This window comes from Macrotis lagotis, chromosome 1 (genome assembly GCF_037893015.1).
Source record: "Macrotis lagotis isolate mMagLag1 chromosome 1, bilby.v1.9.chrom.fasta, whole genome shotgun sequence".
Lineage (NCBI taxonomy): Eukaryota > Metazoa > Chordata > Mammalia > Peramelemorphia > Peramelidae > Macrotis > Macrotis lagotis.
Window position 1 is genome coordinate 452,094,543 of NC_133658.1, and position 27,282 is coordinate 452,121,824.

General features: G+C 37.6%; 1 protein-coding gene across 6 annotated transcripts in view; it reads left to right on the forward strand.

The window, feature by feature from the left end:
* The window catches only part of KLHL3 (kelch like family member 3), a 196,021-nt gene that overhangs the window by 159,901 nt on the left and 8,838 nt on the right, over positions 1 to 27,282 (forward strand). For all 6 annotated transcript variants that reach the window (XM_074213498.1, XM_074213499.1, XM_074213494.1 and 3 more), the window contains 6 exons: positions 5,602 to 5,719; positions 10,729 to 10,926; positions 13,004 to 13,105; positions 18,885 to 19,013; positions 23,464 to 23,604; positions 27,037 to 27,180. In XM_074213498.1, the coding sequence (XP_074069599.1) occupies positions 5,602 to 5,719; positions 10,729 to 10,926; positions 13,004 to 13,105; positions 18,885 to 19,013; positions 23,464 to 23,604; positions 27,037 to 27,180 (832 nt within the window). The remainder of the gene's footprint in view (positions 1 to 5,601; positions 5,720 to 10,728; positions 10,927 to 13,003; positions 13,106 to 18,884; positions 19,014 to 23,463; positions 23,605 to 27,036; positions 27,181 to 27,282) is intronic.

Consider the following 27,282-nt stretch of genomic DNA (forward strand, 5'->3'; position numbering starts at 1 on the left):
ATATTTAAAAATGCCTATACTTTGGAAGTTTTTTTTTTTTTTTTTTAGGATTTTACAAGGCAAATGGAGTTTAAGTGGCTTGCCCAAGGCCACACAGCTAGGTAATTATTAAGTGTCTGAGCCCATGTTTGAACCCAGGTACTCCTGACTCCAGGGCCAGTACTTTATCCACTGCGCCACCTAGCTGCCTCATGGAAGGTTTTTTTTTTTAAATGCATTAAGGAATGTTGAGCTTTGCTGGAGTCTTTTTTTGTGTCTTTTGAGATATTCATGTGGTTTGGAAAATTTTTGTTTTTAATATGATTAATTTTATTGATTTCTTTTAAATGTTAAATTATTCTTACATCTCCAATCTAGATCCAACTTGGTTATAATAAATGAATTCCTGGATAATTGCTGTTGTCTTTTTGCCAGAATTTCATTTAAAATTACCATTTGGCACACATAAGATAAAAATTTATATTGGTGAATTATCTGTTTCCTTTAAAGCAGTACTTCTCATACTTTTAATTCTCAAGACTCTTTTCACTCTTAAAAATCTTTTCTTTATGTGGGTAATTTCTATTAATGTTGATCATATTAGAAATAAAAACAGCTTAATATTTTTATAAAGATAGATAGTTTTGACTTCATGGATTTCAGGGGTCCCCAGGACTCTTTCAGTCATACTTTGAGAACTATTTCTTTTATACATAATATAATTTCCTTGTTTATCTCTATTTATGATTAATTTTTTTCTGATAATATTTCAATTAATACTTTTTAGATTCAACTGATCCATAGTACATAATCTCCTCTCTCCTCTAGCTCCCCATTTGTGTACCCTACCATTGTATAATACATCCCTATGAAATACATTGATTCATCTTGTTGTGAGTTTTGGGTTTAGTATTTGTGGGCTGCTCCCCTGTTACCTTTTCTTTTTTTCTGTGAACTAAGGCAACATGATGTAAGCAGAGCAAAGACTATAGCATATAACTTCAGTAATGTAAATGGACTGAAAAATCATATAACAAAAAATCAAAAGTGAAGTAAGAAGATCATAAAGATCAGACACAATTCAAGAAAATGTCTCCAACCCTCTCCTCTTGTGGAAGTGAGAGGTTCATAGATATTGCATATTATATATATGTACATTATTTTGGACATTATCAATGCATTGACCAATTGTGTTGATTTTTTTCCTCTTTTTTTTGTCTTCAAAAAATATTATTTGCTGGATAGAAGAGGGAAAGGGATGCTAAGGATAAGTATGACAATGTACAAAACAAGATATCACCAAAAAACTATTTTTTTAAAAAAAGGGATCTTTTAATAATCCCTCTGTTGGATTTTTATTTTTAATCTTTGTAGATCATTCACTTTAATTTAAAAAATAATTCTGGATATGGTGTATTTCATTTTATTACTTATTACTTATTTTGTTGTCTTTACCTTTTTGTTTCTTTTGTTCATGATATTTGTAAATCAAATATGCTCATCTTTTTTTGAGGGGCGAGGCAGAACTTCTTTGAATGCTTTTCTTCAATTTAACATCCATTTTTTTTGACTGACGATTAGATTTGGGTTAATAGGGCACATTTTGTGTTGCTTCTTGAAATCCTTTCCTTTTTAGAATTTTTCATTCCATTCTTGTCTGTGAATTCAAGTGTATTCAGAATAATTTTGGTTTCTTCAGATTTCCTTTTCTTTATATATGGTCTTTTTTTGCCCTGAATACTTAAACAATTTTATTTGTTTTGTTTTTAACTGGAATTATTGATTTAACTACTAAAGAAAAAGAAGAGGAAAAAATCCACAGAACTGGTCAATATATTGATAATGTACAAAAGCAAATGCTCTATGTTGTGTAGTTAGAAGTGTAGTTTTTTTCCCCCCTCTTTCTTTTCTCGATGGGTCCTGTGAATTCTTTTCATTGATACTTTTTCATTTGTATTCATAATTGCTGGGTGGTTTTCTTGTATTATTTCATACCTTATGAGCTTCATGTTTTTTCATTTGTTATGTTATTCTGGAAGACCTGTAAGCCTTAAATTTTTTTTCATCCTGTTTTTGAGATCAATGACTTTTGTTTGAATAGTAATGATGTTTTATTTTAGGATCATTGTCTTTTGGTTTTTTTCCACATTGTTTTTCATTCCAGTATATTCATATTCTGATCTGTTCTTTTTTCTTTTTCTTCTTCCGAGAGACTTTCTATTGAACATTCAGTCAGACTAATTATTTCTGCTATGAAGATTAGCCATTCTGACATTTATTCTTTCTAACTTCTAGTAACACTTTCATTTTGATTTTAAATCATTTTGGAATATACTGTTATACTGTGCTGTCTTGAGTAGAATTTCAATAGTGATTCATCAGATGTTGGTTCTGTTCCCTTTGTCTTATAATTTTTCTTTAGAGATGTTTGTAATATTTCAAGTTTTTTTTGACATATGCTGTTTTAATTTTAGCATCTTCTCTATTGATATTTGATTGTGCTCTAAGTATGTAATTGAATGACATTGATGAAATTTTTGGTATATTTTAGTCTTAATTCCTTATATTTCTCTGTCACCCATTTTTTTACTCTTTCTTTGATGGTGGATATATCTCTGGTGCTGGACATCTGCCTCAACTTCCTCCCCTGGAGATCCTTTTCACCAACCTTGGTTTCTGTCCTAAGCAGCTGGTCTCAAATGACTTTCAGAACAGGGCTGCTCCTCTTGCCCCTGTTCTGTCAGTTCTTTAGCTCTCTTGCTGAATTGATTCAGCATCTTCAATCTTTTGCAGGATTGAGGAAGAGTGGCATGTATGTCCTAGGTAGACTTTCTGTAGCTTTAAAGCTTCTTAACCTAGGGGCTGCCTCAGGCAGAAGAAGACCTGATTTTTTACCCCAATCCCTTCTATCCTCCTCATGTGACTGGACAGAGTCAATGTTGCTTATTACAAAGTGATAGAGGAAAGGCTTCCAGGATACACTGGAAGCAAAAGAGAAATACTTTAGTAAGTTCTAAACCTGAACCCATGAGTCAGTTTGTATGTACCCTGGCCTGATCATGGTAACTTTTGGGAAAAGAATTCTGAGTGAGTACTTTAAGGACTTCTTGTACTTTGTTGGACTTCTTGCTTCTAGTTCTATAAATTCAGTTGTAATTGCTCTACTCTGACACATAATTCCTCTGTGGAAAATTTTTTTAAGAGAAATTATGAAATGGAGAAAATGTCTAGTTTTCAGTCTTTTTGATTATGTGACCCTTTTAAGTGGTCAATGATTTCTTGATTACCAAACATGATGGACTTTTCCTCCCTCATCATTCTTGCTCTTCACTCTTGAACAAGTCTTCATTCTTCTTGACCTCTTTACTGCATCTGACACTGTTGAGTGCTTCCTGTATCCTCCCTTCTTTCTCTATTTCTGTGATGCTACCTTCTTTTATTTCTCCTGCTACTACCCTTGGTATCTCTGTTATCTCATCCTCCATATTATGTCTTCTCACTGTGGACTTCCGTGAGGTCTCTGTCCTGGGAGTTCTCTCTCTATGTACTCTCCTCCTTAGTCATCTCATTAGCTCTCATGAATTTAATTACCAACTCTTTATAAATACCTCATAGATCTATGAATACAGTCCCAGTCTCTCCTCTGAGTTTTAGCTTTGTATCATATTATATCTAATTTAATATCTATCACATCTAATATCATCCTATTGTACACATTGAACTGGATATCCAATAGATATCCTGAAGTTAACATATTCAAAATAAAACCCATTATCTTTCCTTCAAACCACCCACATTTCAAACTTCACTGCTTCCATTGAGTAACTTCAGGGTTTTCTTTGACTCCTTATTTGTCTTCAATTAGAATACCTTGAGAATGGAGATTTTTTCATTTTTTGCTTTTGAAGCACCTAAGTGTCTGGCATAGTAACTAGAAATTATTGAGTAAACATTTGTTGATTTATTGATTTAGCTACCATTCTGTGGCTCTCTACTAACCATTATGGTCTCATATTTACTGGACAATGATTCAATATTAATGTTAATAATAACTCAGATTTGAGAAGTACATCATAAATATATCATTTTTTCTTCAAAATGATGCTAAGGTCATTAGTAGGTATTTTTAATGTTCTTATTTTACATATGAGAAAATTGAGACAGGTGTTAAATGACTTGTCCAGGTTAATATATGAGGCCAAATTTGAATTTATGTCTTCTTGGAAGATTCTAAGTCCGTTACTCTATCCAGGGCTCCATCTAGAGGATGAATTTAAGGTTCTGCAAATGCTATAGTTTCTTTTGAATCATCAAAGAAATTTTTGATTAAGTGCAATATGCTTTCAAGTTTATTTATATTTTACTGAATTCTATTTTTTGAAAATTGATCATTCTTGTGTGGGAGGCAGCTGCTGTCACTAGTGACTAGGAGGCATCATGGTAGAGTGGATGGTTCTAGACACTGGGTCAGGAAGATATGTACAGAGGAGTTCAGTAGTAGAACCTACCTTACAGCTTTGTTGTGTAAAGAACTAAGAAAGCTTATGTAAATTACTTTGTAAATCTTATAGCACTAAATAAATGTCTGTATTTATAATTGTAAAATAAAATGGATGATAAAAGAATGGTATCTGAGCCCCCAGCTATGAAGATCCGCCTTTAGTCATCAGTTCTGCTAATTAATATCTCTGTGACTTTGGGTACATCATTTCATGTTAGTTTCCTCCCCAAAAAATTGAAGGAGGTAGACTAGATGATCCTTAAGGTCCTTTCCAGGCTTATAATACTATTTTCTATGAGCTCTGTGTTCCAATTTGAAGTGTTGGTGAGGATGTGCCTGGTCAGAGTTACCCTTTCTTCTCTGTACGCTACAAATGGAGTTGGGAACAGGTTCAGCATTTAGTGACTGAATCTTTCATCATCCTTAGCTTTAATTTCCCCATCTGTAAAATGGGATTAATGATACCTGTACTGCTTTTGCTTCAAAGGGCTGTTGAGAGGAGAGCGGCATGTAAATATATAATGGAGAAAAATAGTTTTTATATAGTTCCTACTTGTGACGGGCCCTGTTAAATGCTTTATAAATGTTATTTAATTATATATATATATATATATATATATATATATATATATATATATAAAACATGCTAATGCAAAATCATTATTATTTTATTATATTGCTTTCAATTTAGTAAGGTATGGTTGGCTAGAGCAATGCCAATTTTAAATGGCAAATTTTAAAAAAATTTGAAAATCAGCCTCAGGCATAGTCATTATTAAAGTAAAATATTCCAACTCAGACCCTATTTTGCATTCTTAACTCCTGGCTCTCCTGCCCCCTTGCTTTTTAAAAAAAATAACCACCTACTTGTTTACAATAAATCTAAAGTATGGAGATCTCTGTGAAGACAATTATGTTTACTCCCCCAGTTCAGAATATTTAGCATAGTTTAAGAAAAAAGTTTTATTGGGAGGTAGAGTGTGGAGAGAGGTAGTGGTTAGTTTTTTCCAACTCTGATCTTAAGTAAATCATTTCTAGTCACAATCTTAGTTTTCCCAACTGTGATGGAGTCAAGTTAGATGCTGGGATGCTATTTTAATGTTTCCTTTTTCTCTTTGTAGGTTATGATTGTGGTGGGTGGCCAAGCCCCCAAAGCTATCCGGAGTGTTGAATGTTATGATTTTGAAGAGGACAGATGGGATCAAATTGCAGAGCTTCCTTCAAGGAGATGCAGAGCAGGTGAAATGAATGAGTTTTAGGAACTATAGTGTGACATAAACATACATATATATATATATATATATATATATATACATAATATATATGTATGTATATAGAGATAGATAGATAATATATCTAAAAAGCTTCCTTCTCAGCCTTCTTTTCTCAGAGTAATACTCTCGGACTCTCTCCCTGATAGTTGGGGTGGCAACAGCAAGGATTCACTGGTGTGGAGGGGAGAGTACTGAACTCAGAATGGAGTTTTTGGGTTTGAATTTTTTTTTAAATTATAAAGATTTTATTTATTTTGCATTTTACAAATTTTCCCCCTAATCTTACTTCCCTCCCCCCATACCCCACAGAAGGCAATTTGTCAGTCTTTACATTATTTCCATGTTATACATTGATCCAAATTGAATGTGATGAGAGAGAAATCATATTCTTAAGGAAGAAACATAAAGTATAAGAGATAGCAAGATCAGACAATAAGATATCAGGTTGTTTTTTCCTAAATTAATGGTAGTAGTCCTTGGTCTTTGTTCGAACTCCACAGTTCTTTCTCTGGATACAGATGATATTCTCCATTGCAGGTAGCCCCAAATTGTCCCTGTTTGTTGCACTGATGGAATGAGCAAGTCCATCAAGGTTGAGCATCACCCCCATGTTGCTGTTAGGGTGTACAGTGTTTTTCTGATTTTGCTCATCTCACTCAGCATCAGTTCATGCAAATCCCTCCAGGCTTCCCTGAGTTTCCATCCCTCCTGGTTTCTAATAGAACAGTAGTATTCCATGACATACATATACCACAGTTTGCTAAGCCATTCACCAATTGAAGGACATTTACTTGATTTCTAATTCTTTGCCACCACAAACAGAGCTGCTATGAATATTTTTGTACAAGTGATGTTTTTACCCTTTTTCTTCATCTCTTCAGGGTATAGACCCAGTAGTGGTATTGCTGGATCAAAGGGTATGCATATTTTTTTTGTCCTTTGGGCATAGTTCCAGACTGCTCTCCAGAAAGGTTGGATGAGTTTACAGTTCCACCAACAATGTATTAGTGTCCCAGATTTCTCACAACCCTTCCGACACTGATCCTTGTCCTTTCAGGTCATATTGGCCAGTCTGAGAGGTGTGAGGTGGTACCTCAGAGAAGCTTTAATTTGCATTTCTCTAATAAGTAATGATTTAGAGCAATTTTTCATGTGACTATGGATTGCTTTGATCTCCTCATTTGTAAATTGCCTTTACATATCCTTTGACCATTTGTCAATAGGGGAATGACTTTTTAAAAAAAATTTGACTCAGTTTTCTGTATATTTTAGAAATGAGTCCTTTGTCAGAAACATTAGTTGTAAAGATTGTTTCCCAGTTTACTACATTTCTTTTGATTTTGGTTACAATAATTTTGTCTATGCAAAACCTTTTTAATTTAATGTAATCGAAATCATCTAGTTTGTGTTTAGTGATGTTCTCCATCTCTTCCTTGGTCGTAAACTGCTTCCCTTTCCATAGATCTGACAGGTAAACTACTCCTTGATTTTCTAGTTTGCTTACAATATTGTTTTTTTATGTCTGAATCCTGTATCCATTTTGATCTTATCTTGGTATAGGGTGTGAGGTGTTGGTCTAATCTAAGTTTCTTCCATACTAACTTCCAATTTTCTCTGCAGTTTTTATCGAAGAGAGTTTTTATCCCAATAGTTGGGGTTTAAGTTTTGACTGGGCTTGGGCAAATTGCTTAACTCAAGTTTCCTGATATGTGAAATGAGGCTGTTGGAGTGAACAGCTTCTTCTTTTCTTCTTTTTTTTTTTTTTAAGATTTTTGCAAGGCAATGGGGTTAAGTGGCTTGCCCAAGGCCACACAGCTAGGTAATTATTAAGTGTCTGAGACCAGATTTAAACCCAGGTACTCCTGACTCCAAGGCCAGTGCTTTATCCACTACACCCCCTAGCCGCCCCATGAACAGCTTCTAAACTCCCTTCTAACACTAAATCTATCATCTTATTATCCTTTGAACTGGGTTTGAATTTGGATTCTGTTACTATCTGTGTGGTCTTGGGCAAAACATTTAGTCATTCTGGACTTCAGTTTTCTCAGATGTAAAATAAGAAGATTGTATTAAATCTGATCCAAGCTAATTTAATAAAATTTTATTAAGTACATACTTTTATCAATCAGTATGTTACAAAAATAAAATGTAAAAACCAAAAAAAACCCCATGAACAGATCCCATTTAACTCTATGATCTTATGTGCACAGGAAAATATGTTTATTTTTAATTTTTTAAAATTTTTAAAATTTTTATTTTTTATTTTTTGCAAGGCAATGGGGTTAAGTGGCTTGCCCAAGGCCACACAGCTAGGTAATTATTAAGTATCTGAGGCTGGATTTGAACTCAGGTACTCCTGACTCCAGGGCTAGTACTCTATCCACTGTGCCACCTAGCTGCCCCCAAAATATGTTTATTTTAAATATTTTTCCACTTTTCAATCATTGTGTTCTAGATAGATTATAACCCTTTATGATGTAGCTGAAATTCTTGTAGTCACTGCAATTAATGAACACTTCTCCATTTAACTTGGTCTTGGGCAATATAGATTCCATCAGGAGGTTCCTATTCAAATTTTTTCAGATTGATAGGAAGTACCTGTGCTCCACTCTCCTAGCCTTCAGGTTATGTGGATCTCTTCCATCCATTTAGTGAGCATTTATTCGGTGCCTCTTAAGTTCTAAGTACTGTTCAAGGTGCTGAGAATAGAAGGATAAGAGCCATGCCCATGTTGAGATTATGAAGGGCAATAACAAAAACATTTTAAAAATTAATTTTTTAATTACAAGCATTTATTTTCTCTCTCACTCCTCCCTGCACTCACCATTGATGGGGGTATGTGAGAGAGGAAGAAAAAACAAAATCCATGTGACAGATATACATAATAAAGAAAAACAAATTCCCAGACTGGCTTTGTCTGAAAATGGATGTCTCATCAACTCTCCTGTCAGTAGCTTTGGAATCCTTGATGACCATTATAGTAATAAAAGTTAATAAAGGAAGTTTTAAAACATTTTTTTTCTTTTAGGTTTTTTGCAAGGCAATGGGGTTAAGTGACTTGCCCAAGGCCACACGGCTAGGTAATTATTAAGTGTCTGAGGCTGGATTTGAACCCAGGTACTCCTGACTCCAGGGCTGGTGCTCTGTCCATTGTGCCACCTAGCCGCCTCCTAAAGGAAGTTTTAAAAATAAAAATGTATCATATTAGTCTTCACTCAAGTTGTCCTCTGATGTCTCATCATGATAGGGAGGTAAATCCTAGATTCTCAAAGGCTTAACTGCCATCAAAGTGCGAGCTTTGGAAGGAGCTACCAAACCAAAAGAGCTCTGAATAAATGCTTAGGTATAGATTTCCCCTCTCATCAGGTTGGTTATAACACAATAAATATTTTTTTTTTAGCTATCACAGATCCTTGAAGGTATTAGCCTGAGTAAAATTTAATATGTTAGTGTTCATCTTCATAAAGTAGAACTAAAAATGGTGCTCTTAAAAACCCCACCGCCATATAAACAATAGAAGCGATTTGAGATTATCTGATGTTTTGAACTGTCTATCAAATTTCTTCTTCTTTCCCTTTAAATCTTTCAAACAATCAACAGGCCTTTATTGAGTTCTTATTTGGCAGACACTGTGCCAAATGCTAAGGATAGAAAGAGATGAAAAAACTGGCCCAGGGAGGTCATAGTTTAAAGATCAGGAGGACATGAAAAGGACTCTTGCAAAAGGTAGGATTTTGACTGGAATATGAAGGAAGCCAAGGAAGTTAGGAGATGAAGTTGAAGAGAGAAAGCTTTCTAGGTAGAATATGAAAACACCCAGAGTTGGGAGATGGAGCATCTTATCCCAGAAATAGACTGGAGGCCAATTTATATGGAGGGCAGTAAGATATAAGATTAGAAAGGTAAGAAGGGGGCAGGTTATGAAGAGTTTGGAAAGTCAAACAGAAGGCTTTGTATTTGGGAATGATAGGGAGTCACTGGATTTTACTGAGAAGGGAAGTGATTTGTTCAGATCTGTGTTTTAGAATGGTCATTGTGACAGCTGAGTGGATGATGGACCAGAGTGGGAACAGATCTGAAGTAGGGAAACCAACCAACTGGCTATTGCAGTAGTCCAAGTTTAAGATGGTAAGGATCTGTATTAAGATGACTTCTGGAGAGAAGGGAACATAAATAGGGGATGTTATGAAGTAGACATTGTAGCACTTGACCACTGATTGGCTATTGGGGATGAGAATGAGGAGGAGAGTATGACAGCTGTAATCTCAAATCTGGGTGAATGGGAGGATGATGGTGCTCTCCACAGTAATAGGGAAGGAAGGAAGAGTAGGGAGGAAGGAGTTTGTACCCTTTTTCTCATGCTTCCATGCCTAATCTAGACTATTTCCTATACATAGAGTGCCTTCTATGTGTGTTGAAATCCTATTCATTTTGAAAAGCCCAATTCAGATATCATTTTCTCCATTGAAATGTTCCCTGATTTTCCAGTAAAATCAGACCTTCAATAAAATTTGACAATTCTCTAATGTACTTCTTTTGTAACATTGTGTATTATAGTTACCTGTATTATTATCTTACTTTCAAGTTACACTATGAGCTCCTTGAGGGTAGCCTTGATGTATTATCTGAGTTTTATCTCTCTCTTCCAGAACCAAGCACTGTTTGCTTTTTGGGAGGGTTCCATGCTTTCATCATTGCAGGAAGCCCTCAATGTGGAGACACCGATACACACGGGCAGTCCATCTATAACTTCTTAGTCTCAGACTTGCCTGGGGACTCAGGGTCAATGATTTGTCCATGGCTGCATAGTTGGGATGTGAACTTGAACCTAGCTCTTCCTAACAGGAAGGCAAACTCTCTGTGTTCTCTCTGTGCTTTATTAATGTTGTTTAAACTGTAACATTGAGAGTTGACTAGTTCTCTTTGCTGTTACACAAACTAACTTGAACCTTTTGATTTTTTCCTGCTTCTCAGGGGTGGTGTTCATGGCTGGAAGTGTTTATGCTGTGGGGGGCTTTAATGGTTCCCTTCGTGTCCGGACTGTTGATGTGTATGATGGTGTGAAGGACCAGTGGACGTCCATTGCCAGCATGCAGGAGCGGCGGAGCACGCTAGGAGCCGCTGTGCTCAATGACCTCCTCTACGCAGTAGGGGGGTTTGATGGTAGCACAGGTGGGCACTTAGAATTGTTCTCTTCCCCTTTAAGTCTAGGAGATGTCTATGAGTTTGTCTAAGCAGAGTAATGAGATCCACATCTTCTTCCCCTGGCAAAATTCTCGTCAACTGTGCATTAGTGAAACCACTTAGCCTTTCAAATACTTTCACTCTTTCTCTCTCTTGTATCTTGTCATCTTCTGGCCTCTATCTTACATACACACAATATCTTTTGTTATCACAGACATAGTTTTGTTCCCATAGGCACATAAATTCTCTCTTGCTCAGTCATTCAGTCAATATGCATTTTTTTAAGTGCTTACTGTGTATCAAATACTATGCTAAAAAGGATAAAAAAGGGGAAAAAAAACACAAAAAAACCCCCTGACCTTGAGGAATGAATGAAGGGGAGTAAGAAGACTACTAAGATAGTGCAGGACTGGGTTATGAATCTGTTAATCAACAAGTATTTATTAATCATTTTCTATATGCTACACATTATGCCATGTGCTAAAGATAGGGAATAGGGGCCACTGGATTTATTGGGAAGGGGGTGGCATAGTTAGGCCTATGTTTAGGAAAATCATTTTGGTAGCTGTGTGTTGGATTGACTTGCAATGGAAAGAGACTTGAGGCATGGAAACCCATTAAGATGCCTTTGCAATTGTCCTGGTGAAAGGTGATAAGGACCTGCACTAGAACAGTGACCGACCATATGAGTAGAGAGAAAAGGACTATATGAAAGATGATTTGGTGGTACAAATAGCAAGATTTGGCAATTTATTAATTTATGTGAAATGATATTGACAACGATGACACCAAAGCTGCAAATGTGATGGAAATAATAGAGAAGTTAGGAAGAGGATTTGGGGGCCCCAATAGGGGTGAATAATAATAATAATGAATTTTGTTTTTAACATATTGATTTTGGATTGATTATGGGTTTCCCAATTCTAGAAGTATAAAATCCAACTAGTAATGCATATCTGGAACTCAGGATAGAGACTATGCCTTAAATATAGATTTATGAAACATCTGCATAGGGATGACAATTGAACCCATGGGACTTGATGAGATCACCAAGCAAGATAATAAAGAGGAAGAAGAGAAAAGGGATCAGGACAAAATTTTGGGAACATCCATAGTTGTGGACATGAACTAGATATAAAGAATAAGTAAATGAGACTAAAAAGGAGAAGTTGAGCAGATAAGAGTTTAACAGTGTTTAGTTTAACCTAGTGAGGAGAGAGAATATCTAGGAGGTAATCAACAGTGACATATGCCACAGAGAATTCAGGAAATTATCAGAATTAAGAAAAGGCTATTTGATTTGTCAGTTGAGAAGTCATTGGTAACTTGGAAAGAGTAATTTTTATTCAATGATGGGATCAGAAACCATATTGTAGACATTTAGAAATGATGGGGAGAAGTACCTGAGTGTAGGTGGCTTTCTTAAATTTAGCCAAGAAGGGGAGGAGAGATATATCAGATGCTACGTAATAAAAACGGAAGGAGTTTTGTAAAGATGAAAGGACGCAGCTTGGAAGGAACAAGTGGGTAGCTAAATAGATTGATGATCAGAGAATGAATAGGGATGGTAGTGACAGAAGGACCCTGATGGTAGTAATCCATGACTACAATTTAGCAAGTCATGAGTGTCCCTGGAACAAAGAGGGCAAGAGAATTGAACTGGTTGACCAAGTGGTTGAGATTGGGAATGGAAGAGATTGTAGCCTGGGCAAGTATGGAGGGATTAGATGTCATGATGAGAGCAAAGAAAAGGATTAGGGGGTGTAAAGCATAAAGTCTCTCTCATACATGTACATAAACTCACACAAAAACTATCTTACACATAGACTTATGCTCTCTTACTCACAGGAGTTATTTTTTTACCCATACAAATAAAACTGCATAGTTCTACACAGTGTGTTACACACACACACACACACACACACACACACACACACACACACACACACCCTTTCCACTATTTCTTTTCTATTTCTACACATAGAGACACACTGCTTAAGCAGGCTGATATTGATTTAATGACCATGAGGTGATGGAGAAGTCTTTCCTGTTTCTTGGTTTCCAGGTCTTGCATCAGTGGAAGCTTACAGCTACAAAACAAATGAGTGGTTCTTCGTGGCACCCATGAACACAAGAAGAAGCAGTGTGGGAGTGGGTGTTGTGGAAGGTAAGGAAGGAAGGCAAGGGTGGAAGTGAGAAATGCAGTCATTTCTCTGGTTGGCTCAGGGACCCTGAGACCCTTCCAGCCTAGACCTTTCCTCTCTCTTCTATGAGCTCCAGGGGTAGGTCTCTTGGCTTTTGACCATGTGGAAGCCCTAAGTCAGTTCTGAGCTAGTGATTTAATTTTTTTTGGGGGGGGTTAGTCTCTTTATTCCTCCTTTATTTAAGCGGCTGGTTTTGAGATTTGTATTAATACTTCACCTACATAGACTGAGTGGATTTAAGATTTAATTTTTGAGATAAGGCAAGACAAATAGAGTAAGTTCAACATAGTATGATTTCCTGGTAAAAGGAAGAGAATGAAACTGGAATTCTCTTAGTTCATTGGTTACTTATCTTCATCATATTTTAAAAAAGATAATATGTAGAGGCAGAATGGGGTAGTGAGTAAAGAGCCAGACTTCAAGTTAGCAATAGTAGAAACGCACTGACCTTTAAGCTCTCAGTATTTCAGAAAACTCCTTGTGCTGCAGAACAGCTGCTGACCTCTTCTGGTGCAGTGAGATCCCTCCCTTGGATTTCCTTATACCTGTGTTATCAGATTTCACACACACACACACACACACACACACACACACACACACACAACTTTGAATGCTGATAATATTAAAGTTTTGAGTCCTTCATATCATCAGTCCATTTATACATTGTAGGGTCTTGATCAAGTCACTTTTCCAGGAATCTCTTTCTTCATATGTCAAATTATACGGTTGAATGAGATGATCCTTTCTATTTTTCCCAGATCTAACTCATGGTCATCCCATTCACCTCTAAGGTCCCTCCTGGGAGGAATGGGCTCTCTTCAGCTGTAGACAATTAAAGCTGATTTGAGAGGGGTCAAGTGACTTGCTTTAAGTCATATGATAAATTGACCCAAATCAATAGTTTGCCTGTCATCCCAGAGTGTTATGCCCTAGAATCTTTATTTCTTTAGGAGAGCTTTCTTGTTTAAATGACTATGATAAGTAGATGTGCTATCTATGACATGTGCTATAAAATGACATTGCTAATACACTGTATCTATATCATTACTGTTTCCAAAGCAAAATTTCATAGCATGTCCCTTGTTAAGCTCAACACTAGTCAGATATTTATTTGATCTTTAAGCTTCTATATAATGCTTGTGGACAAAATTCACAACTGCTTCATATCCAGGAGAGTTAATAAATTAATTTGGTGGCTATTTATGTTTTAGTTCTTTATTTCAACCCTTATGTTCTGGTGTCATTAGAACCATTAGTGTTCACCAGTAAATGATAATGGGTGTGAATTTATTAATGTGACACTGGGGCCAGAGTTACAGGGAGGTCAGGTATTAGTTCTATTAAGAAAAGACTTTGCTTCTGAACAATCAATCAGAGTCGGCCAGCAATGGGATGGGGCTACCCTGTTAGGTAATAGAAATATTAATGATAACTGATATTTATGGATGTTGTCAAGTTTTCAGAGTGCTTCACATGTTTGTCATTTCACTAGAGACTCACAACAATTGAGAAAGATTTGTGCTATGGCTATCCCTATTGTACAGATTTGACTGTGTGATTTGACTATGGTCACATAAAGTAAGGGTCAGAGTCAAGATAATCCTGACTCCCTAGTCACATACTGAACTCTTCAATCAGAGGAGGGATAACCTTCAAATCATATTAATTTGAATGAGTAAAGGGGCAGGGTTGTTAGAGAGATGAACAAGATCCTCCCTTTATTAAAATCAAGTATTGGGGTGGAGAATGAATAATATGTAGAGAATTAGAAGCAAAACATGCTGTAGAGGAAGAAGAGAACACAATTCCTTGAAGGATTAGAGAAGTTTCCATAGAGGAAGAAGTAGAAAATGCATAGGACTTGAGGCAGCTAGGTAGTGCAGTGAATAAGAGCATTGACCTTGGAATCAGGAGGACCTGAGTTCAAATTCTGCCTCAGACACTTATTATCTGTGTGATCATGGGTAAGTCACTTAACTGATTGCCCCCATTGAAAGAAAGGAAGGAACAAAAGAAGGAAAAAGAAAGAAAAATGCATAGGGCTTAAAACATGAGTTCATAGCCTACCCTAATAATTCTTAGCTGTGTCACCTTGGATAAATCATTGAACCTTTAATAGGTCTTAGTTTACATATCTATAAGACAAAAATAAATAATGCTTGGTAAAAATAGATAATACTTATACAGTTGATGGAACACATTTTCTCACTCAAGGAGAGTAGGGAACAGGAGGAAGGCATGCCAAAGGGAGGCAGTATGCCTGAGGACAGGCAGAAAAACATGGAGGAGTGTTTGGGGAACAATGACTAGTTTAGTTGGATCTTAGAGTAGTGGGACTTTGGCTGGTTGGATTGTAATCAAGGATTCCTTGGATGTCACACTTTTCAGTTTAGACTTTATTCTGTCGTCATATAGGACACCTCTCTCTCTCTCTGGAGAGGGATATGTTGGAAATATATAATTTGGAATAGAGTTGAGAAAGCTTAGGCATAGGGAAAACAGTTAAACTATTTAATAATTCAGTTCAAGAAACATTTATTAAACTCCTGCTGTATGTAGGACACTATGGTAGATAACTGCTACAAACAAGGAAAAAAAGCCATTTTTCCTTTCCTGTTATTAGAAAGGCCTCCTACCCTTACTATGTGGTACTGTGATCTTATAGTATTGAAAAGTTTAAATTTTCCTTTAGAAAAATACTTTCCTTAAAAAAATTTTTTTTACTTGATTGCACTGGTGTTATTTTCCAATACACTCCTCTTCCCTCCCTCCCTCCACCACCCCAGCACTCCTTTACCTTTGCAGTGAAGCATCCCTTGTAACAAATTATAATTTTCCTGGGCTTTACTTTCTTATTTACAAATGAGTTGGTTGCACTAGATAACTTCTGAGTACCCTTTCTACTCAACTTGAGTCCCCTTTTTTCTCTGTGGTATTTTGAAATAAGACCAACATAATGGTCATGTGTGGCTGTATAAGGCTCACTCCTCACCTGTGTTTTACCTCCTCTCTGTTGAGAGGAGAGACATACATTTAATTATTAATCCTCTCAGGAGGATCAGGAGAGTCAAGATTGGCTATTGCATTGATCTAAGTTCGAATATCTTTTAGTGTTCTTTTTCTTTAATGTGGCCATTGTAAGTATTATCTCATTTCTACTTATCAGTTTATACAATTGGGCTTCCTAGGTAACTCTGAATTCCTCACAGATTCCTTTTCTTTTTTAAAATTTATTTATTTAAGGCAGTGGGGTTAAGTGACTTGCCCAAGGTCACACAGCTAGATAATTATTAAGTGTCTAAGACTAAATGTGTCCTGATTCCAGGGCTGGTGCTCTACCCACTGCGCTACCTAGCTGTACCCCCACCCACATTGATTCTTATAGTGCAATCACCTTACATTCATCAACTTCTTTTAGCCATTCCTCAATTGATGGGCACTCACTTGTTTGTTGTTTTTGATACCACAAAAATGCTGTCATAAATATTTTGGTGCATATGGAACTTTTTTCTTTGTCTATAACCTCCTTGGAGTATGTACTTAGTAGTGGGATCACTGAGACAAAGATAATAAACAATTTAGTCATTTTTATGCTATAGATCCATCTCAGATGGCCTTAGACAAGTCACTTAGGAAACTGAGGAGGTTAGATAATATAGGCCCTGAAGTTTCTTACATTTCCAGATCTAATATTCTATAAGCCTTACATTTTCCAGAATGGTTGAAACCATTCATACCACCCTTAATAGTACATTAGTATTGCCTGTTTTTTTCACTCCTCTCCATTTATAGCTTCCATCTTTTTTTTAATCATTTGTGCCAATTTTTTGAATAGAAGATAGTAGAACTTCAGAGTTCCTTTAAATTTATATTTCTCTTATTATTAGTGATTTTGAACTTTTAGAAATTTAGAATCCTGACAAAAATGAAACCTGCCCAGTTGGCAAGGGAATTGATCAGTCAAGGAATATGCTTCTGCTAATGAGGTCAGTCATTGGATCATTGGATCATTGTCTTGGTGGAGAGAGCAGAATAGGGTATTCCTTATCCTCTCTTCTGCTCAATGTAGGTGTTCTTTTAGTAACCAGCTTCTGTTTACCACCCTCCTCCTATCCTGTCATTCCTTAGCCAAGAATATCTAACAATAGACCAGGGGCTAAAAATAGCAAACTATGGTTAAACAGACACAAGAAGAGCTTTGCAGCATGGAGATATTTTCAGCTGATGTTGGTGTGGAGTTTGTGAAGTTTTAGGAGATGCTTTAGTGTTAGTAATTTAAAACACTTCTTTGGAGGGAGATCTGTGTGTTTATCTTCTGTAAGTATCTATTAACCCGGCACATTTTAAATGAGAAGACAGGCTGGGAAATATTTTCTTTCTCTTCCCATGGATCATAGATTTAGTGCCAGAATGAAGTGCAGAAGTTATCCGGTCCAACGCCCCATTCTGCAAATGAGTGACTTGCCCAAAGTCACATGGGTAGTAAGGAGCAGAGCTGACATTTTAAGCATAGGACCTCGACTCTTCACCTGGTGCTCATTATCATGTTGATTTGAAGCTTACTTGGATTTGAGCCACCCAGAGACAGTAGTGTATCCACTGACCATGAAAGACACTGAGGGACTGATTTTTTTTCAACCACAGCAGCTCACAAATATCATTTTGCTAGTGGAAGAAGCATCAACAGTAAGGAAATAATCCATCCTTGAGGAAGTGTGTGAGATAATGCAGTGGATAGAGTCAGCCCTTAGCCAGAGTCAGGAAGAGAGAGAAACTTCCTAGCTGAATAAACCTGGGCAGGTTACTTAACCTCTGTAAAATGAGGATCATAACAGGTTTGCTACAAGGGTCAAATGAAATAATATTTATAGAACATTGAGCACAGGACCCAACACATAGTGACGCTATATTCTCTTCTGCTGGAGCATAGATGGGGACCCAAGGCAGATGAAGAGTTGTTTGCTTCAGATGATTAAGTTGACATGTTTATTGGAACTGCCAAAATTCCCATGGTCCCCACAGTAGATGAAAGATGTGAGGTAATTTGAATGTTTCACTTGCTAAACTAAGACATAGTTTGAGATCTGGGTCAGTCAGTCCATGCTCAGCTCTCATCTTTGAATATTCAGGTGAATGTATATGTTGGACCATGTATATTGATTTAATTGAACCAATAAGAGCCAAGATAATGGACTCATCTCCCAGAAATGGGAATAACCCCCTATTCCCAGGATCTAGGGTTCTGGCAAGTTGTGTTAAGGGGGAGAAGCTAAGCCTCCCTTAAATAACATATAGTCCATTAAAACTGATAAAACAGGAACACTTCAAATTGACAGAGACCTCTAACTATAATAGTATACAAGTGTTGTGAGAGGAAAAGGTAGGTCACGGATTGTATTGATAGGTTGGGAAAAATATTGCATCCACTCAGATGAGCATCCTAGAGGAAAAGGACCTTAAGCTATGATTTAAAAGAAGGATAGCATAATGCAATAGAAATTAAGCTTGGTTGTCAGTGTATTATATTTAATAGAGGTTTCCATTAGGAAAAATCTTTTCTGCCGTGACTTTCTTCTTCAGTGGTAGAGTATAAGTTCTCAGAAGGTAGGGATTGTTTTTTCATCTGTTACTGTATTCTCAGTGCAAGAAAATGCCTTATACATTGTAGAGACTTAATGATGCTTGTTGAATTGAATTTACTTCTGTGGTGCCATTGTCATCCATGTTTCCTTTCCCCTCCAGGAAAACTGTATGCTGTTGGAGGTTATGATGGGGCTTCCCGCCAGTGCCTCAGTACTGTGGAACAATATAACCCAGCGACCAATGAGTGGACATATGTGGCGGATATGAGCACGCGCCGCAGTGGTGCAGGTATCTGTTGAGTGAGACAGTTGGGTGTCAAGGTCTCTGAGAATTAGAAACTTCTCCTGAATGCAACCAGATTCTTCTCCCAACTTCTCACCTTCCAAGGTGATGGCAGCATTGTCATCAAGACACCAAGACCTGGGGCAGCTAGGTGGCGCAGTGGATAGAGCACTGGCCCTGAAGTCAGGAGGACCCGAGTTCAAATCTGAATTCAAACACTTAATAATTATGTACCATGTGACCTTGGCAAGTCACTTAACCCCACTGCCTTGCACCCCCCCCCCAAAAAAAAAAGAAAAATAAAGACACTAAGATCTTATAAGCTCACCCTCTTCATGGGGATCCATTTAGCAGCATGTGTAGAGAAGAAGATAGGGGGGGTGAGGGTCAACTGGGGTGAGGGTTTGGCAAGCCATGAATGCCAGCAGAACGAGAGGCAAAGGAATTGAGAGTGAAACAGCTTAGAGTTAAATTCGTTCACCAGGAGTTCAAGAGACAGATTACATTTTTATAACACTATTAACAATAATAGCCTAATACTTGAACAAAACTTGGAAGCATGTTCTTGTCCCTTATTGCATTTTATCCTCACATTAGCTCGGTGAGATGGACACAGTGGGTCTGCTCTCCCGATTTTGTAGATTGTCTCTCTGATCTCCCTCTCCACAATGATGCTTTGAAGATTGTTGCAGTGATGGGCTGCATGCTTCTCATTTGAGGGTGATAGGGAGTCTGACTGCAAGGTGGTTGGCAACTCAATGCATTTTTTGGGGGGCCACGACAACTCCTGAAACTTTTATAGTAAGGCATAGAGGGATGACAATCTGTGTTGGTGGAGGGAATATTTATGTGGATAAAATGATCTTTTGTATTTAACCTATTTTATAGAAGAAGGAACTGAAACCTGGCATATATTTAACCTGATTAAGAATCAATTTGAAATTCAGGTTGTTTATATGTAAATATGTGTGCTTGCCTTCCTTTGGGAATGAACTCAGTCTTCATGAGGCTGCTTCTCCATTGCTTCTCATGGGAAGTACAGAAGCTATGTTTGCCTTTCAAGGAATCTCTAGGGAGTGAGGTACACTGGCCCACACTGTACTGTTTCTTTTAACCTATCTTTCAGAAGATCACAGAAAAAACGCTTGAGCTGGCAGCTTCCATTGGCTGCCGGCCCCAGGGTCAGGCTGTAGGAAAGGAGTGGAAGAAGATACCCCTGCCCTCCCACTCACGGGGGAGAAGTCAGACTTTGTTATTGAAACTCCTGGTAAGGTCCAAGGCTGTCCTAGTTAGCAGCCTTGGCTCCATAGATCACAAACAAACTCTGGCTTCTGTGAAACATGCTCACAGAGACCGTCTGTTCCAAGCTACTGAAATATTGTTGCCCTGTTCTCTTTGTGAAGATGCAGACTTTATGATATATGTATGGGATCTAGCACATTGCAGTCTTCCTCCAAATCATGTGGAGCATTTTCAACAAGAAATTTAAAGAACAGAAACATATAAAAACTGGCAACTGATAGAGGCAGACAGCTTGGTCCAGTGGCTTTAGACTCAGGTCTTGAGCCAGGAAGACTGGGTCCAAGGCCTACAGACAACCCCCTAAGAGGGTAATGACTAATGTGCCCTGATGAGGCACGCTCTGCAGACCAATGAAATCATAAGCCTGGACTCAAAGAAGGAGGAAAAAGTGCCCAGGATGAGTCCAGTAGAAGTTATTAAAAAGTCTTCTGCTCTGATACTATTTTTAGAGAGTTAGCAATTCCTTTTGACATTTGAAGGAGGGAATCTTTGTGGGAATATCCCTGTCATCCATTTATTTTGTGAGCTGAATGATCTCTGTTGTGACTTTGAGGTATTGGAGAAGGTCTTAAGAATTTGGTTGTGTAGTCACAACTTAGTGGAGGAGAGAGGGTTCTTTGATAGGGAGAGGAGTCTGTGTCTCATGCAGGAGGTTCTTTGGAAGGAAACCTGACCTCTGTGTGAAGGAATCCAATACCTGGCTGGACAGCTCTCTCTCCTGGGCTGATTCTCTCACTACCTCAGTTTGTATCCTCATAGAGGAGGCAATTGGGTGAGTTCTGTTGGACTCTTCTGGGCCCCACAGTGGCAAATACTTGAGTAAATCTTCTCAGTAAGTTGTCCAGGACTCTACAATTAGTGACTCTACAATTAAAACTAAACACAAACATTTATACTGCTAATTTTAAATGGATGTCATAGGAAAATACTTTATAAATTTTAAAACACTATAGAAATTTCAGCTGTGAGACCTTGAGTATAAACTCATTTGGAATTTTTGTTGTAGAAATTCAGGTCTGATCTTTGTTGGAAGACCTGACTTCAAATCCTGACTCTGCCACTTACTGCTGTAATTTTGTGCAATTTGCTTAACCTCTTGGAACCTCAGTTTCCCATTTCACTGTTCTTGTAATAGGTCTCCCTTCTTGAAGTCTCTCCCTTCCACATTATATCTTCTATATCACTTTCCAAAATGATTTTCCTATGTCACACTGCTGCTCAAAACTCCAGAGGCTCTCTATTGTCTCAAAAAAAATACAAGCTTTTCTTTGATCTTGAAAACCCTTGCTCACCTTGCCCTAATCTTCCTCATCGTTCTTGTTATAATTGCTCCCTTCTTGTATTCCATAATCCATGAACCTTCTCACTGTTCCTCACGTATGACACTCTTATCTTGCAACTCTGCATCTTTGTATTGTCTGCCCCTCATATCTGGAATTCACCTTACCTCTATCTCCTAGAATCCCTTAATTCCTTTAAAATGAAACCTTTCTTAATTTTCCTAGCTGCTTGTGCCCAACCTAATCCCCTTCCTCCCATTTAATTTTACATATTTTACTTGTGTATTTGTTTTCTCTTTCAATATTTGCTAGCATTTATAAAGTCCTTTAAAATTTGCAAAGCACTTTATATACTTTTAACTTATTTGAGCCTCAAGACAATCCTGTAAGATTATACTATTATTATCTTGTGTTTACATTTAGGGAATTGAGACAGACAGAGGTTAAATGACTTGCCAAAGATCACTCTGAAGGGAAGGGTTTGAACCCAGATTTGATCTCAAGTCTTCTTGACTCTTACCCCAGGGCTCTGTCCACTGAGCCATTTAGGTATTTGAATTCAGTGTAGTTGAATTCCACAGAAATGCCCAGAAATCCCCATGGTATTATCAAGGTACTAGCCTCAAATTCCAATTCACTGCCATTATTATATAGAACCCAATACTCCCAGAAATTGAAGGAAGACCCAAGCACAGTTACACATTGTTTTCATATGGTTGGGAATGCTGTGGGAAATCTCTATGAAGTCCCAGGATGCAAAATCATTTAAGATCCAGATCACATATTGGACTAAGGAGGACTCTTGAGTAGTAATGGCAGGACAAAACCAACTGAATTCCTTATATTGTGTGACCTCAGTGGGGAGAAAAGCAGCCTCAGAAGGCAGTGGATTTTGGACCCTTACATGCTTGCACCAGTAGGATTTGCTTCTGAAGAGGAAGACTGTTCAATGACCTTTGGCATTAAGTCGGCAAGAAATTCTTTAATAAAACCAAGTTCATGGCAGCCACTAGTATTTTTTGTACTCGCTCCCCCTCTAGTGGCCATTCAAGGCAACTGCAAATTTGGACTGTAGTCAAACTATGCAGCCACAGTCCTTTTGGAGTCATAAATTATAGGATAAATTCATTGCTCTCCTTTTGCAGAGGGGCATGGAGTGACCTGGAGCTAATTAGTGGTAAAGCCTCAATCTGGTAGAATTTATGCCATTTAAGGGTAGGGACTGTTTCGCTTTTGTCTCTTTTACATAGATGATCGAAAGGAATATGTGATCAATAAATGCTTGTTGAATTAAATTGATCCAGGTCTCCTACTGTTCATTCTCTTCATGGCATGTATGGTTTGTTTCAATTACATCATTTTCTCTGCTAAAACCACACTGCCATGTGTGGGTTATTAAGGTCACGTCAGTGGAACTTATCCTGTGGGAGCTCCTACCAAGCCAGAAAGACTTTGAGGATGAACCTCATGTTCTTCTCTCTATCTCTTCTCAGAGACTAGCCTAATTAATATCAGAGAGGTTCCTCAGTAGGTTTTCTATTGAGTGACCATTTTCCAGCCATAGCAACTCCCAAAAACTATCTGCCAAATTTTAGAAGGGTATCAGTGGAGTGACAAATCCATACCAAGAAAACCACAGTTCCTTGTTAAAGAAATTGCATTGGAATTATCCTCTTCAGATAAACGTGCATTATGATATTCCAGCATATACCTAATTGGAAATTGTTTAGTTTCAGCCCAACACTTTGAATGATCATTCCTGGCTACATTTGTTTATAGTAAATGGAGATAAATAAATGACATGACTCTTGCTGTTTCAGAAGCAGAAGAGACTGACCAGGCCTTAGGCCAAATGACCATGTGCTCTTTTTCAGGGGTTGGAGTACTCAGTGGGCAACTATATGCCACCGGTGGACATGATGGCCCCTTGGTGAGAAAGAGTGTGGAGGTTTACGATCCTGGGACAAATACTTGGAAGCAAGTTGCAGATATGAACATGTGTCGGCGAAATGCAGGTAATAGCTATTCTCTTTCCCATTTCTGCCTTTGGGTTAGTGGATTTCTTTCCTTAGAAAATGCTGCCTCCAAGGAAGAGAAAAAGGCTAATGGATATCATTGACTCTAGAAGAAACCTTAGGAATCCTTTCATCTACTCTTATTTTAATAGAGGAAGAAGATCAATATTACCCAGGTAGGTAGGATATGAATTCAGGTATTCCAAATCCAATTCTCCTTCTATAAGACCATGTCCTAGTACCAAGAATATCCTTGTGGAAATAATTACTTAAGAAGTATTATGGGGGGGGGCAGCTAGACAGTGCAATGGTTAGAGTGCCAACCCTGGAGTCAGGAAAACCTGAGTTCAAATTCAACCTCAGACACTTATTAATTACCTAGCTGTGTGACTTTGGGCAAGTTACTTAAATCCATTGCCTTAAATAAATAAAATAAAATAAAAGAATTATTATGGATTTGAACACAGTTTCGTTGACTTCAGATACTGTATTCAACATCAAAGTCTGGAGTTGAGACTGTTTGTCTCAAATAACCAAAAAAGGAGTAGGTGGGGAGAGGATGTTAGCTTCTTTAAATTCTAGCTCTAGGATTCCTTGGGAATCTCCTTCCCCATTCCCAGTTGACTAAAGTGATTATGTCTATGATTTCTGTTTTACACTGACCAACGCCAGCCTTAGGAAATAAGTATTCCCTAAGCTTCCAGGACCTAGGCAATATCCTTTGCCTAGATGTCTATTTTGATAGTATGGATCACCTTGGGAGGGATGGACAAATTTAGGTAAAATAAACAGAGCTTCTTGTAGTTGCTTAATAATCCTTTTATTTTTTAATTTAATTTTTTTCTCAATTACATGTAGACAAGTTTTAATGTTCAATTTTTTTATTATGAGTTCTAAATTCCCTCCCTCCCTTACCACTTCTTTGAACAGGCAAGCAATTTAATATAGCTCATTCATATGCAGTCATGCAAAACATTTCCATATTAGCCATGCTGCAAAGGAAAATCATAGACCCCCCAAAATTAAGAAGAAAGTTAAAAAAAGTATGCTTCAGTTTGCATTCAGATTCTTGTCTCTTCTTTCTCTGGAGACAGATATCTTCAAAATCTTTTTTACTTGATGTGAGGTAGAAGAAGGTAGAAAGGCTAGCTTTGAGGGGTGTTAGACAACAGTTATCCCACCATTCCCTTCTCCCCAACTCCCACAGTCATCGCCCCAGACCAGCCCTTTATCCCATTTCCCTGGTCTGTTGCAGTAGCCCCCTAAATGATTTCTTGATTTCTATTCTTTGTCTCCATTTCATCTTCCACACATCTTCCAAAATAATCTTCCTGAGGCATAGTCCTGATCCTGTTCAAATCCCTTCCATGGTTCTCTGTTGCCTCTATAATTCAATGCAGGTTCTTTGGTCCAGCACAAACTCTATAGATTGGCTCCAAGCTATTTTTCCAAGTTCATGTCACATTACTTTCCTTTGTATACTCCACAGTCCAGGCAAATTGCTTCTTTCCTCTCTTGTTCTAGTCAATGCCAGTGGCTGGGTCTTCTCAGCTCTATGTCCAGAGCTATGCAGTCCTTCTTATAAGCTCTCAGTCTACCTATGCTCTCATCCTGTGTGACTTGTCTATAACTTCCTGTGTATCCTGTTTTCCTCTATACATATTCACTTTGCTTTGGAGGATTCACCTGATGTTCTGGAGGCTTTCCTCTGATTATTTTGCTATTTCATACCAATGTAATGAAAGGAAGTATGGTCTTTAGAGGGCAATAGGATTCAGGAAGACCTGCTTCAAGACTTGTCATTGACATCCAAGTATTGTGTGATCATGGGCAGGTCGTTTAATCTTCCAATGACCCAGACAGGTCTCCAAGACTATAAATGATAGAAGAGTTGCAAATTAGTATTGTTGGATGAAGCCAACCAGACCAGGGCCGGGGAACCTTTTTTTCTGCCAAGATCCATTTGGATATTAATAGCATCATTTGTGAGTCATGCAAAATTATCAACTAAAAACTGGTCTGCTATATTTGATCAAATATTTAATTAATTCACTCCTTAAAAACTCCTAGATGTATTAAATTTTGAGTCCCACCTGTGGTTGCTGTGGCAGTGCCAGAGTAAATGATTTCATAGACTTTATACAACCTACAGGCCACCCCATTCTAGATCAAAACAAAATCTCAAAGAAATAAATTATAGCACTCAAGCTGCCCATTTATTATCTGTGATTCTTGTATTTCTCATCCTGTCTGGCCCCCATTTCTGGAATGTTCATTTCTGCTATCTCTTGTCCACACATTAAAATGTCACCTACACACTTGTTAAGATCATATAAGATTCCATGACACATCCACTGAATGAATCAAAGCATTATTGAGGGTGAAGTGCTTGTTCATCCTGATTTCTCTGGGGTGGTTTGTGAGGTGTCTTACACAAAGTTCAGATAGAGGAGGAATTCCTTATGAACGGAGATAGCTCCTGCTTGTGGCTGACACTGTGCAAATGCTGTATTCCTTTCACCCTCCAAATATATTAGTTATATCTCCCAACTCTGAGTCACCTGAAAATTACCTATGTTTGTTTTGTTTATTGTCTTCAAAGTCATTCTAACTTCTAAACACATTACTTGTTTGTTTAATAGTAGACAGAAGGCACTTTAATAATGAACTGTTCCAGCCTACTGATGATGCTCATAGGCAAAAAATTGAGGAAACCTATCCTAGAGACTAACATTTAAATCCAAGTTGATATTCTACCAAGTCAATGGATTTCTCAGCCTTTTGTTAGGTTATGATAGCTGAACCTTCTCTAGATACTACTCGAAGATTTTTTTTGTCTCATAGTAGCATTTGTATTCTTCTTATAGGCAATAAAGAGTAAAATTTGTAATGCCCATAGTCTAACTTTGTATAAATAAAACCCCTAGCACAGTGTGTCAGTCTTGGAGCCCATTCCAAGTCCTGACAGAAATTATTGATTATTATCTTTTAAAATTGCTTAGGACTTTTTTAAAAGATGAAATTTCTTTGTGGCTTCAACCACATACCCACAGCTCATTAGTGACTTCTTGGAAATTACCATAAAAAAATCTTTCTGTGACTACTGAAATCTCCCCTCCTTTTCCTCCTCCATCACTGGAAATTTGAAAAACAACTTAGTGTAACAGAAAAAGCACTGGAATTGGAGTTAGGAAGATCTAGGTTCTGTTTCTGTCTCTGACACTTACTAGCTCAGTGCCTTCTCTGACCTTTGGCTTTCTTATACATCAACTAGGGGTAATAATAGTGCTTGCCTCAAAAAGGTGTTGTGAACATCAAATGAAGTACTATAGGCAAAATACTTTGCTAACTTTAAAGTGGTATGTCTATAGGTGTCTGTGAGCTGTTATTAGCCTCTGCCAGTAACGCCTGCTGGTGACTTGTGACTTGCAGGTGTATGTGCGGTGAATGGACTATTGTATGTGGTGGGAGGTGACGATGGATCCTGCAATCTGGCATCCGTGGAGTACTACAACCCTGTCAGCGACAAGTGGACATTGCTGCCAACAAATATGAGCACAGGGAGGAGCTACGCAGGTCAGCAGAGCTTCTCTTACTCGTGCATCCTTATGGCTTCATAAGTATAAGTATAGATAAAGGACCCTTTTGGTTCAATTATGTCAGTAGGATTTATTGAAT